This window comes from Pristiophorus japonicus, chromosome 12 (genome assembly GCF_044704955.1).
Source record: "Pristiophorus japonicus isolate sPriJap1 chromosome 12, sPriJap1.hap1, whole genome shotgun sequence".
NCBI classification, from domain to species: Eukaryota; Metazoa; Chordata; class Chondrichthyes; family Pristiophoridae; genus Pristiophorus; species Pristiophorus japonicus.
The window spans coordinates 129,756,085-129,767,203 of record NC_091988.1 but is presented as its reverse complement, the minus strand read 5'-3'; the positions used below and the strand labels follow the sequence as shown (position 1 = coordinate 129,767,203).

The 11,119-nt window shown below is 53.8% G+C and overlaps 1 protein-coding gene across 2 annotated transcripts in view; it reads left to right on the top strand.

Moving 5' to 3' along the window:
• Positions 1 to 8,472: 8,472 nt before the first annotated feature.
• The window catches only part of vapb (VAMP (vesicle-associated membrane protein)-associated protein B and C), a 131,127-nt gene continuing 128,480 nt past the window's right edge, over positions 8,473 to 11,119 (top strand). Inside the window, exon 1 of one of the 2 annotated variants that reach the window (XM_070895927.1) lies at positions 8,473 to 8,584. In XM_070895927.1, coding sequence (XP_070752028.1) covers positions 8,527 to 8,584 — 58 coding nt within the window. In that variant the 5' untranslated portion in view covers positions 8,473 to 8,526. The remainder of the gene's footprint in view (positions 8,585 to 11,119) is intronic. The other variant, XM_070895928.1, reaches the window with a different exon arrangement.

Below are 11,119 nucleotides of genomic sequence, written 5' to 3'. Positions count from 1 at the left end.
CGTCTTGATGCGCGGTACAGATTTCAGCAAACTCTCCATGTTTCTCTGGAAAATGGCTGCAGCCAAGCGAAAGGGCACCTGTGGTATATAAACAGCCCTTTGTATGTGTGTTGATGCACGTCAGTCTTTTCAAAGATTCAGCCAGCTCCTGTGTCATGTAGGCAGAGGTTAGGTCCAACTTGGTGAACGACTGCCCCCCCCCGCTAACGTTGCGAACAGGTCATCCGCCTTGGACAGCGGGTGCTGGTCCTGTAGTGAGACTCAGTTAATCATTATCTTGTCGTCTCCGCAGATTCTGACCGTGTCATCGCCTTTCAACACCGGAACAATTGGACTGGCCCACTCTTTGAACTCGACTGGTGATATAATTCCTTTGCATTGGAGTCTGTGCAGTTCGATCTCAACTTTCTCCCTCATCATGTATGGAACCGCCCGAGCCTTGTGATGGACAGGCCATGCATTGGGGCCTAGATGGATCTGTACCTTGGTGCCTGTGAAGTTGCCGATGACTGGTTCGAATAGCAAGGGAAACTTGCTCAGCACTTGAGCACACGAGGAGTCATCCCCCGAAGATAGTGCTTTGATGTTGTTCCAATTCCATCTAATCTTTTCTAGCCAGCTTCTGCCGAACAGCGTTGTGCCATTGTCTGGAACAATCCAAAATGATAGGTCATGCACAGCTCCATCATACTATACCTTCACTGCCGCACTTCCAATGACTGGTATGAGCTCTTTGGTGTAGGTATGCAACTTTGCACTAATTGGGCCTTTGTGCTTTATTGCCCCAGTTTGTCGAAAGCCTTCTGGCTCATTATTGACTGACTCGCACCCATGTCCAACTGCATGGATACTGGAATTCCATTTAATTTGATTTTCAGCATTATAGGAGGGCTCTTGGTGGTGAAGGTATGTACCCCATACACTTCTTTCTCGGGTTGAGTTGCCTGTGCTGTGTGATCTGTGCCGGATCGATCATCCTCTACCACGTGGTATGTCACAGCACTTTTGTACGTTCACTGGAGGTGCCCCATCATCGCGCAGCCTTTGTACACGTAGTGCTTGAATTGACATTGATGGGCCCGATGATTACCCCGCAGCGCCAACACGGTGCTAATGGATTCACATTCACCCCCGATGGCAGACTCTGCGTCATCACAGGTCTTGCAGCCGCAGACGTATAGGTCCTGTCATATGCAGTTCGGCCTGCTAGCCACGTCATTTTATGCACAGTACTTACCGGTGAGCTTCGATGTTGAGAAGATATCTGTTTGGTGTTATCGTCCGTGGCCATGCATGCCTGGGCGATTGCGATGGCCCTGCTCAGATCTAGGGTTTCGGCAGCCAGCAGCTTTCGGAGAATGACCTCATGGCTGATGCCCAGCACGAAAAAGTCCCACAGCATTTGCCCCAACGCAGCTCCAAAATTGCAAGGTCCCGCTAGGCGTCTCAGGTCGGCGACATAATCCGCCACATCCTGGCCCCGGAGCGATGGTGTGTGTAAAAATGATATCTGGCCATGTGGATATTCTCCTTTGGCTTCAGGTGGTCCCGAACCAGCGTGCACAACTATGTATATTCCTTCTCTGTTGGTTTTGTAGGTGCGAGCAGATTCTTGCTGAGGCCGTATATTTTAGGCCCACAGACGGTGAGGAGAATCGCCCTGCGCTTGGCCGCGTTAGTGTCTCCTTCCAGCTCATTGGCCACAAAGTACTGGTCGAGACGTTCGACGAAGGCTTACCAATCATCACCTTCTACAAATCTCTCTCATATTCCAACGGCAGCCATGTTTGCGTGAAGGTTTGTATTCTGTTACTTGTCGCCAGTTGTGTATAGAAGAACTCCACGAGGCTGAGTACTGTGAGCTAAACTTAGTGTGATCTTAGTCTTCTTTATTACAACTCCAGAGTGCCTAAACAACATGGCAGCCAACCTTTTATACTGGCTCTACACGTGTGTATAGGTGACCATTAGGACTCCAACCGTCGCGCCCTCTGGTGGCAAGTATTACATAGTTACATATATAACAATACCGGTTGGAGAGTGAGATGGACTCAGGGAATTCCTGCACTACCTGCCTAGGCCTCCTCTTCTGTCTGGCGGTCACCCACTCCCTCTCTGCCTGCACACCCTTAAGCTGTGGGGTGATCACATCTCGAGACGTGCTATCCACATTGCTCTCAGTCTCGCGGATGTACCGCAGTGACTCCAGCTGCCGCTCAAGCTCCAAAACGCAGAGCTCGAGTTTGTGCAGCTGGAGACACCTCCTACACATGTGGTCATCCAGGCTGCGTCCAGGACTTCCCACATGCCACAGGATGTGCAGTCCAGGGACTGAGCTGCCCTGCCATCCCTCTCGTTACACTCGGAACTATCGAGCAAAAATAAAGTCTAAACCTTAGCAAAACAGACCCAGCAACTACTCAGCAATCAGCTGATTTAACTAACCTTTATTTAAAGACTTTCCATTAGTTTTGCCTCGCTACCACCCACTTTTCACTCATTTAAATGCTGAGATGAGGTATAACGCCCATTTATCGCCCATTTTCCCTAAAGATCGAAACTAACATTCATTTATTGCCCATTTATCGCCAGCGTTATTCCCCATAACAATTTCTCCCATCTCAGCCTCTAAAGGACCAATGCTTACTTTTGCTACTGTCTTCTTTTTTACTTACTTCTCGAAGATCTGGTGTGGAAAAAATGGGTTTCAATTCCTGGCGCACTGGCACCAGTACTGGGGTAAGAGGGAGCTGTTCCGTTGGGACGGGCTTCACTTGCTGGGACTAGGGTCCTGGTGAAACCAATAGCTTGGGCTGTAGGGAGGGCTTTAAACTAAATAGTGTGTGGGGGGGGGGGTGGGGGGAAGAGTTCAGGTGAGTGCAAATTTAAAAAGTCAAAGAGCAAGGAGAAGGAAATAGAGCAGTTGAGGGAAATGATAACGATAACCAGAGTGTGAAAGGAAGGGACTGAATGTATAAAAATAAGTCGGGTCAAAGTAGGGAAAAATGGTAAAAAGATAAAAATAAAAGCCCCTTATCTGAATGCACACAGCATTTGTAAGAAGATAGATGAGTTGACAGCACAAATAGATATGAATGGGATGATCTGATAGCCATTACAGAGATGTGGTTGCAAGGTGACCAAGGCTGGGAACTGAATATTCAGGGGTATTTGACAATTCGAAAGGATAGAAAGAAAGGAAAAGGAGGTGGTGTAGCTCTGTTAATAAAGATGAGATCAGGGTAGTGAGAAATTATATTGGATCAGAAGATTAAGATGTAGAATCAGTTTGGGTGATAAGAAATAATAAGGGAAAGAAGTCACTGGTGGGCGTAGTCTATAGGCCCACTAATAGTAGCTACACTGTTGGACAGAGAGTAAATCAAGATATAATGGAGGCTTGCAAGAAAGGTACCGCAATAATCACAGGCGATTTTAATCTTCATATTGATTAGACAAATCAAATTGGCCAAGGTAGCCTTGAGGAAGAGTTCATAGTGTGTGTCTAGGATGGTTTCCTTGAACAGTATGTTATGGCACCAACCAGGGAGCAGGCTATCTCAGATCTGGTACTGTGTAATGAGACAGGATTAATAAATAATTTCCTAGTAAAGGATCCTCTAGGAATGAGTGACCATAACATGGTTGAATTTCAAATTCAGTTGGAGGGTGAGAAAGTTGAGTCTCAAACCAGTGTCCTGATCTTAAATAAAGTGATAACAAAGGTATGAGGGCAGAGTTGGCTAGGGTGGACTGGGAAAATAGATTGAACTGTAAGATGGTTGATGATCAGTGGCAGACATTTAAGGAGATATTTCATAACTCGCAACAAAAATATATTCCAGTGAGAAGGAAATACTGTAAGAGAAGGGTAACCATCCGTGGCTAACTAAGGAAATAAGGGATGGTATCAAACTGAAAACAAGGGCATACAATGTGAGCAAGACTAGTGGAGGCCAGAGGATTGGGAAACTTTTAAAAACCAGCAAAGGACAACTAAAAAAATAATAAAGAGGGAGAAGATGGATTAGGAGAGTAAACTAGCAAGAAATTTAAAAACAGACAATAACAGCTTCTGCAGGTATATAAAAAGGAAGCGAGTAGCTAAAGTAAACGTTGGTCCTTTAGAGGATGAGACTGGAGAATTAATAATGGGAAACAGGGAAATGGCAGAGACTTGGAACAAATATTTTACAGTCTTTATGGCAGAAGACACTAAAAACATCCCAATAATAGATAATCAAATTAGTATATGGAGTGGGGGAACTAAATACAATCACTATCACTAAAGAAAAAGTACTCAGTAAAATAATGGAACTAAAGGTGGTCAAGTCCCCTGGCCCTGATGGCCTGCATCCTAGGGTTTGAAAAGAAGTGACTGCAGAGATAGTGGATGCATTGGTTGTAATCTATCAAAATTCCCGAGTGTCTAGAGAGGTCCCAGTGGATTGGAAAACTGCAAATGTAACGCCCCTATTTAAAAAAGGAAGGAGACAGAAAGCAGGAAACTATAGACCAGTTAGCCTAACATCTGGCATTGATAAATGCTGGAGTCCATTATTAAGGAAGCAGTGGCAGCACATTTGGAAAATCATAATTCAATCAAGCAGAGTCAGCATGGTTTTATGAAAGAGAAATCATGTTTGACAAATTTGCTGGAGTTCTTTGAGGATGTAACGAGTAGGGTGGATAAGGGGGAACCAGTGGATGGGGTGTATTTGGATTTCCAGAAGGCGTCCGTTAAAGTGCTACATAAAAGGTTACTGCACAAGATAAAAGTTCATGGGGTTAGGGATAATATATTAGCATGGATAGAGGATTGGCTAACTAACAGAAAACAGAGAGCCAGGATAAATGGGCCATTTTCTAGTTGGCAAATGGTAACTAGTGGGGTGCCACAGGGATCAGTGCTGGGGCCTCAACTATTTACAATCTATATTAATGACTTGGATGAAGGGACCGAGTGTAGTGTATGATACAAAGATAGGTGGGAAAGCAAGTTTTGAGGGAGATACAAAGAATTTTCAACTGATATAGACAAGCTAACTGAGTGGATAAACATTTGAAAGATGGAGTACAATGTGGGAAAATGTGAGGTTATCCACTTTGGCAGGAAAAATAAACAAGCAAATTATTATTTAAATGGAGAGATTACAAAATGCTGCAGTACAGAGGGACCTGGGGGTCCTTGTGCATGAAACACAAAAGGTGAGTATGAAGATACAGCAAGTAATCAGGAAGGCAAATGGAATGTTGGCATTTATTGCAAGGGGGATAGAGTATAAAAGCAGAGAAGTCCTGCTACATCTGTACAGGGTATTGGTGGGACCACATCTGGAGTACTGCGTACAGTTTTGGTCTCTGTATTTAAGAAGGGATATACTTGCATTGGAGGCTGTTCAGAAAATGTTCACTAGGTTGATTCCTGAGATGAAGGGATTGACTTATGAAGATTGAGCAAGTTGGGCCTACACTCATTGGAGTTTAGAAGAATTAATCTTATTGAAACGTATAAGATACTGAGAGGGTTTGACAAGGTAGATGCCGAGAGGATGTTTCCACTCGTGGGGGAATCTAGAACTGGGGGCATAGTTTAAGAATAAGGGGTCGCTCATTTAGAACTGAGATGATGAGGAATTTCTTCTCTCAGAATGTCGTAAATCTGTAGAATTCTCTGCCCCAGAGAGCTATGGAGGCTGGGTCATTGAATATATTTAAGGTGGATGATAAGGGATTTTTGAATGATAAGAGAGTGAAGGGTTATGGGGAGCGAGCAGGGAAATGGAGCTGAGCTCATGATCAGATCAGCCAAGAGCTTATTGAATGGCGGAGCAGGCTCGAGGGGCCAGGTGGCTTGCTCCTGCTCCTATTTCTTATGTTCTTATGTTCTCTTACAATCTATTTTTATATTTCTTGCTAGCTTTGTCTCATGTTCTATTTTTTCCCTTTTTATCAATTTTGTGGTCATTCTTTGCTGATTTCTGAAACTCTCCCAATCTTCAGGCTTACTACTATTCTCAACTAATGCTATCCTTAACTTCTTTAGTTAGCCACAGATGGATCACTTTTTCTGTGGAGTTTGTGTTTCTCAATTAAATGTATTTTTGTTGAGAATTATGAAATATTTCTTAAAATGCTGGCCACTGCTTATCTACTGCTGTACCTTGTCATCTATTTTTCCAATCTACCTTGGCCAACTTGCTCCTCATACCTAGGTAATTGGCTTTATTTAAGATTAAGACTCTAGTTTCGGATTTAGGCAAGTCACTCTCAAACTTAAGGTGAAATTCTATCATATTATGATCACTGCTTTCCAAAGACTCCTTTACTACACGGTTATTAATTAACCATTTCTCATTGCACAATACTCGATCTAAAATAGCCAATTCCCTCATAGGATCCCCAACATACTGATCTAGAAAACTATCTTGAATGCATTCCATGACTCTTCCTCTGCACTATTTCTGCAAATTTTGCAGTCTATATTAAAGTTAAAGTTCCCTATGATTATTGTATTACCTTTGTTACATGCATCTCTAATTTCCTGATTTATATTCTGCCCGATACCCTGTACTACAACCACTGTTAGGGGGCCTATAGACTACTCAAACTCATGTTTTCTGCCCCTTCTTACTTCTTAGCTCCACCCAAACTGATTCTACATTTTGTTTTTCTGAGCCAAGATCCTTTCTCTCTACTGTCTATATTCCCGCCTTTATTATCAGAGCTACACGACCCACTCGCACCCCCCCCCCCACCCCCCACCACACTTTTCCACTCTGTCTACCTCTTCTAAAAGTCTATAGCTTTCTTCCTCACTTTCAACCACACGGCCAATTTTTGTATCATCTGCAAACTTCTTAATCATTTCACCACATTGAAGTCTAAATCATTGATATATATACCACAAAAAGCAGGGGACCGAGTACTGATCCATGCGAACCACACTGGAAACAGCCTTCCAGTCACAGAAACGCCTGTCGACCATTCCCCTTTGCTTCTTTACCAAAATAATTTTGGATTCAACTTGCCACTTTCCCTTGGATCCCATGGGGACCTTGTCAAAGGCCTTACTAAAATCCATGCAGACTGCATCAAATGCACTATCCTCATCAACCCTCCCTGTTATCTCTTCAAAAAATCCAATCAAGTCCCTTAACAAATCCATGCTGACTGTCCTTGATTAATTCGTGCCTTTCTAAATAAAAATTAATACTGTCCCTCAGAATTTTTTTCAACAATTTGCCCACCACTGATGTTAGGATGTCTGGCCTGTAATTACTCGGTCTATCCCTTTCTCCCATTTTAAATAATGGTACAATTTTACCAGTCCTCCAACATCTGCAGCCAAAGAGGATTGGAAAATGATGGTCAGAGCCTCTGCTAATTCCTACCTCGCTTCTCTTAACAGCCTGGGATATATTTCACCCGGGCTTGGTGTTTTATCTACTTTCAAAGATGTTAAACGCCTTAATACTTCCTCTCTCACTATGTTTATCTCATCTAATATTTCAAAGTCCTCCTCCTTAACTACAATGTCAGCATCGTTCCTCTGCTTTGTGAAGACAGACACTTGGGCCTTGGTTTTTATGAGCTGCAAGGCCCACTCATTTGCCACCCAAAGGAACGCCGATGGCCGCCGAGAGACCGGGTGGTACTTTGCCTGAAAGATTCCTCTAAAAGAAGTGGCAGTACTGCCCGGCAGCCAAACAACAGCTTACGCCGTCAATCTGGGCGGCAGCTGGCGGGACCTCTCAATCGCGACAGCAAATGAGCTTGCCACCCAAGTGCCGCCAACGATGGAGTCGGGCCCAGGGAGGGGGGCTCCCTGAAATGTAAAAAACATTACCAAAAAAAACCACCGGAACACCTTCAGGGGACCCCGTCCAGGTAAGTCTCCGTAAAAAATGTTCACGAACCTTTTCTTTCAGGTCTTCATACCTACCATGGGGGTTAGACCTGCCTCCACACAGCGGTCCTTCCCCCTGCTGGTGCTGACTCCCGCCCGCACCAATCTGGCATCTCGGCGGGCGGGAGGGCACTTGCGCTACTTGGCCGCGGGGGGCGGTGTTGGGGGCGAGGCGGGCTGTGGCCGCGGGGGGCGGTGTTGGGGGCGGGGCGGGCTGTGGCCGCGGGGGGCGGTGTTGGGGGCGGGGCGGGATGTGGCCGCGGGGGGCGGTGTTGGGGGTTGCAGTGCGGGCTGTGGCCGCGGGGGGCGGTGTTGGGGGTTGCAGTGCGGGCTGTGGTCGCGGGGGGCGGTGTTGGGGGTTGCAGTGCGGGCTGTGACCGCGGGGGTCGGTGTTGGGGGTTGCCGTGCGGACTGTGGTCGCGGGGGGCGGTGTTGGGGGTTGCAGTGCGGGCTGTGGCCGCGGGGGTCGGTGTTGGGGGTTGCAGTGCAGGCTGTGGCCGCGGGGGGCGGTGTTGGGGCCGGGGCCGGGGCCGGGGCGGGGCGGGGCGGTGCAGGGGGCGGGGCGGGACGGGCTGACGTCAGACGCTGTCCGCTGTCCTCTCCCCGCTCTGTCCGCCATGGCCCGTACCGAACAGGTCCTTGTCCTCGAGCCGCCCAACGAGCTCAAATTCAAAGGTAAGCGGTGGGGCAGCGACCGCGCGGGGCCGACAAAGCCGCGCCCGGACCGGGTCGGGACAGGAGAAGGATGCGAGGTGTGAGGCCGGAAGCCGGCTCGGGGAGAGCGCCCGGGCCCGGTGTGGGGCCGCGGCCTACGCCTCTGCGCCTGTCGGAGCGGCCGGCACTGGGCCGGGCCAGGCGGGGAGCCCAGCGCGGGGCCCCGGCTAAGGAGGCGCTGCGGCCTCTAGATCCAGGCCTGTGGTAGAGCCGGGCAGCGACTCACAGTCCTGGGTAAGTGGCGGGGCGCTGCCCTTCCCCTGCCCGGCGTCCCGGCTCCACATCCCTTCCCCACTGCCCCTCCATGCCTCCCCCCTCCCCCTCCCCTCTCCCTCCCCCTCCTCCCCTCCTCCCCCCTCCCCCCCCCCCGCTCCCTCTCCCCCCCCCCCCCCTCCGCTCCCTCTCCCCCCCCCCCCCGCTCTATCTCTCCCCCCCCCCCCTCCGCTCCCTCTTCCCCCCCCCCCCCTCCGCTCCCTCTTCCCCCCCCCCCCCCTCCGCTCCCTCTTCCCCCCCCCCCCCTCCGCTCCCTCTTCCCCCCCCCCCCTCCGCTCCCTCTTCCCCCCCCCCCCCCTCCGCTCCCTCTTCCCCCCCCCCCTCCGCTCCCTCTTCCCCCCCCCCCCTCCGCTCCCTCTTCCCCCCCCCCCTCCGCTCCCTCTTCCCCCCCCCCCCCTCCGCTCCCTCTTCCCCCCCCCCCCCCCTCCGCTCCCTCTTCCCCCCCCCCCTCCGCTCCCTCTTCCCCCCCCCTCCGCTCCCTCTTCCCCCCCCCCCCTCCGCTCCCTCTTCCCCCCCCCCCTCCGCTCCCTCTTCCCCCCCCTCCTCCCTCTTCCCCCCTCCGCTCCCTCTTCCCCCCCCCCCCCCTCCGCTCCCTCTTCCCCCCCCCCCCTCCGCTCCCTCTTCCCCCCCCCCCCTCCGCTCCCTCTTCCCCCCCCCCCCTCCGCTCCCTCTTCCCCCCCCCCCCCTCCGCTCCCTCTTCCCCCCCCCCCCTCCGCTCCCTCTTCCCCCCCCCCCCTCCGCTCCCTCTTCCCCCCCCCCCCTCCGCTCCCTCTTCCCCCCCCCCCTCCGCTCCCTCTTCCCCCCCCCCTCCGCTCCCTCTTCCCCCCCCCCCTCCGCTCCCTCTTCCCCCCCCCTCCGCTCCCTCTTCCCCCCCCCCTCCGCTCCCTCTTCCCCCCCCCTCCGCTCCCTCTTCCCCCCCCCCTCCGCTCCCTCTTCCCCCCCCCCTCCGCTCCCTCTTCCCCCCCCCCCTCCGCTCCCTCTTCCCTCCCCCCCCCCTCCGCTCCCTCTTCCCCCCCCCCTCCGCTCCCTCTTCCCCCCCCCCTCCGCTCCCTCTTCCCCCCCCCTCCGCTCCCTCTTCCCCCCCCCTCCGCTCCCTCTTCCCCCCCCCCCCTCCGCTCCCTCTTCTCCCCCCCCCCCCTCCGCTCCCTCTTCTCCCCCCCCCCTCCGCTCCCTCTTCTCCCCCCCCCTCCGCTCCCTCTTCTCCCCCCCCCTCCGCTCCCTCTTCTCCCCCCCCCTCCGCTCCCTCTTCTCCCCCCCCCTCCGCTCCCTCTTCTCCCCCCCCCTCCGCTCCCTCTTCTCCCCCCCCCTCCGCTCCCTCTTCTCCCCCCCCCTCCGCTCCCTCTTCTCCCCCCCCCTCCGCTCCCTCTCTCCCCCCCCCCCTCCGCTCCCTCTCTCCCCCCCCCTCCGCTCCCTCTCCCCCCCCCCCTCCGCTCCCTCTCCCCCCCCCCCTCCGCTCCCTCTCCCCCCCCCCCCCCCTCCGCTCCCTCTCCCCCCCCCCCCCCCTCCGCTCCCTCTCCCCCCCCCCCCTCCGCTCCCTCCCCCCCCCCCCCCTCCGCTCCCTCTCCCCCCCCCCTCCTCCCTCCGCTCCCTCTCTCCCCCCCCCCCCCTCCGCTCCCTCTCCCCCCCCCCCCTCCGCTCCCTCTCCCCCCCCCCCCTCCGCTCCCTCTCCCCCCCCCCTCCGCTCCCTCTCCCCCCCCCCTCCGCTCCCTCTCCCCCCCCCCCTCCGCTCCCTCTCCCCCCCCCCCTCCGCTCCCTCTCCCCCCCCCCCTCCGCTCCCTCTCCCCCCCCCCCCTCCGCTCCCTCTCCCCCCCCCCTCCGCTCCCTCTCCCCCCCCCCTCCGCTCCCTCTCCCCCCCCCCCTCCGCTCCCTCTCCCCCCCCCCCCCTCCGCTCCCTCTCCCCCCCCCCCCCTCCGCTCCCTCTCCCCCCCCCCCTCCGCTCCCTCTCCCCCCCCCCTCCGCTCCCTCTCCCCCCCCCTCCGCTCCCTCTCCCCCCCCCTCCGCTCCCTCTCCCCCCCCTCCGCTCCCTCTCCCCCCCCCCTCCGCTCCCTCTCCCCCCCCCTCCGCTCCCTCTCCCCCCCCCCTCCGCTCCCTCTCCCCCCCCCCTCCGCTCCCTCTCCCCCCCCCTCCGCTCCCTCTCCCCCCCCCTCCGCTCCCTCTCCCCCCCCCTCCGCTCCCTCTCCCCCCCCCTCCGCTCCCTCTCCCCCCCCTCCGCTCCCTCTCCCC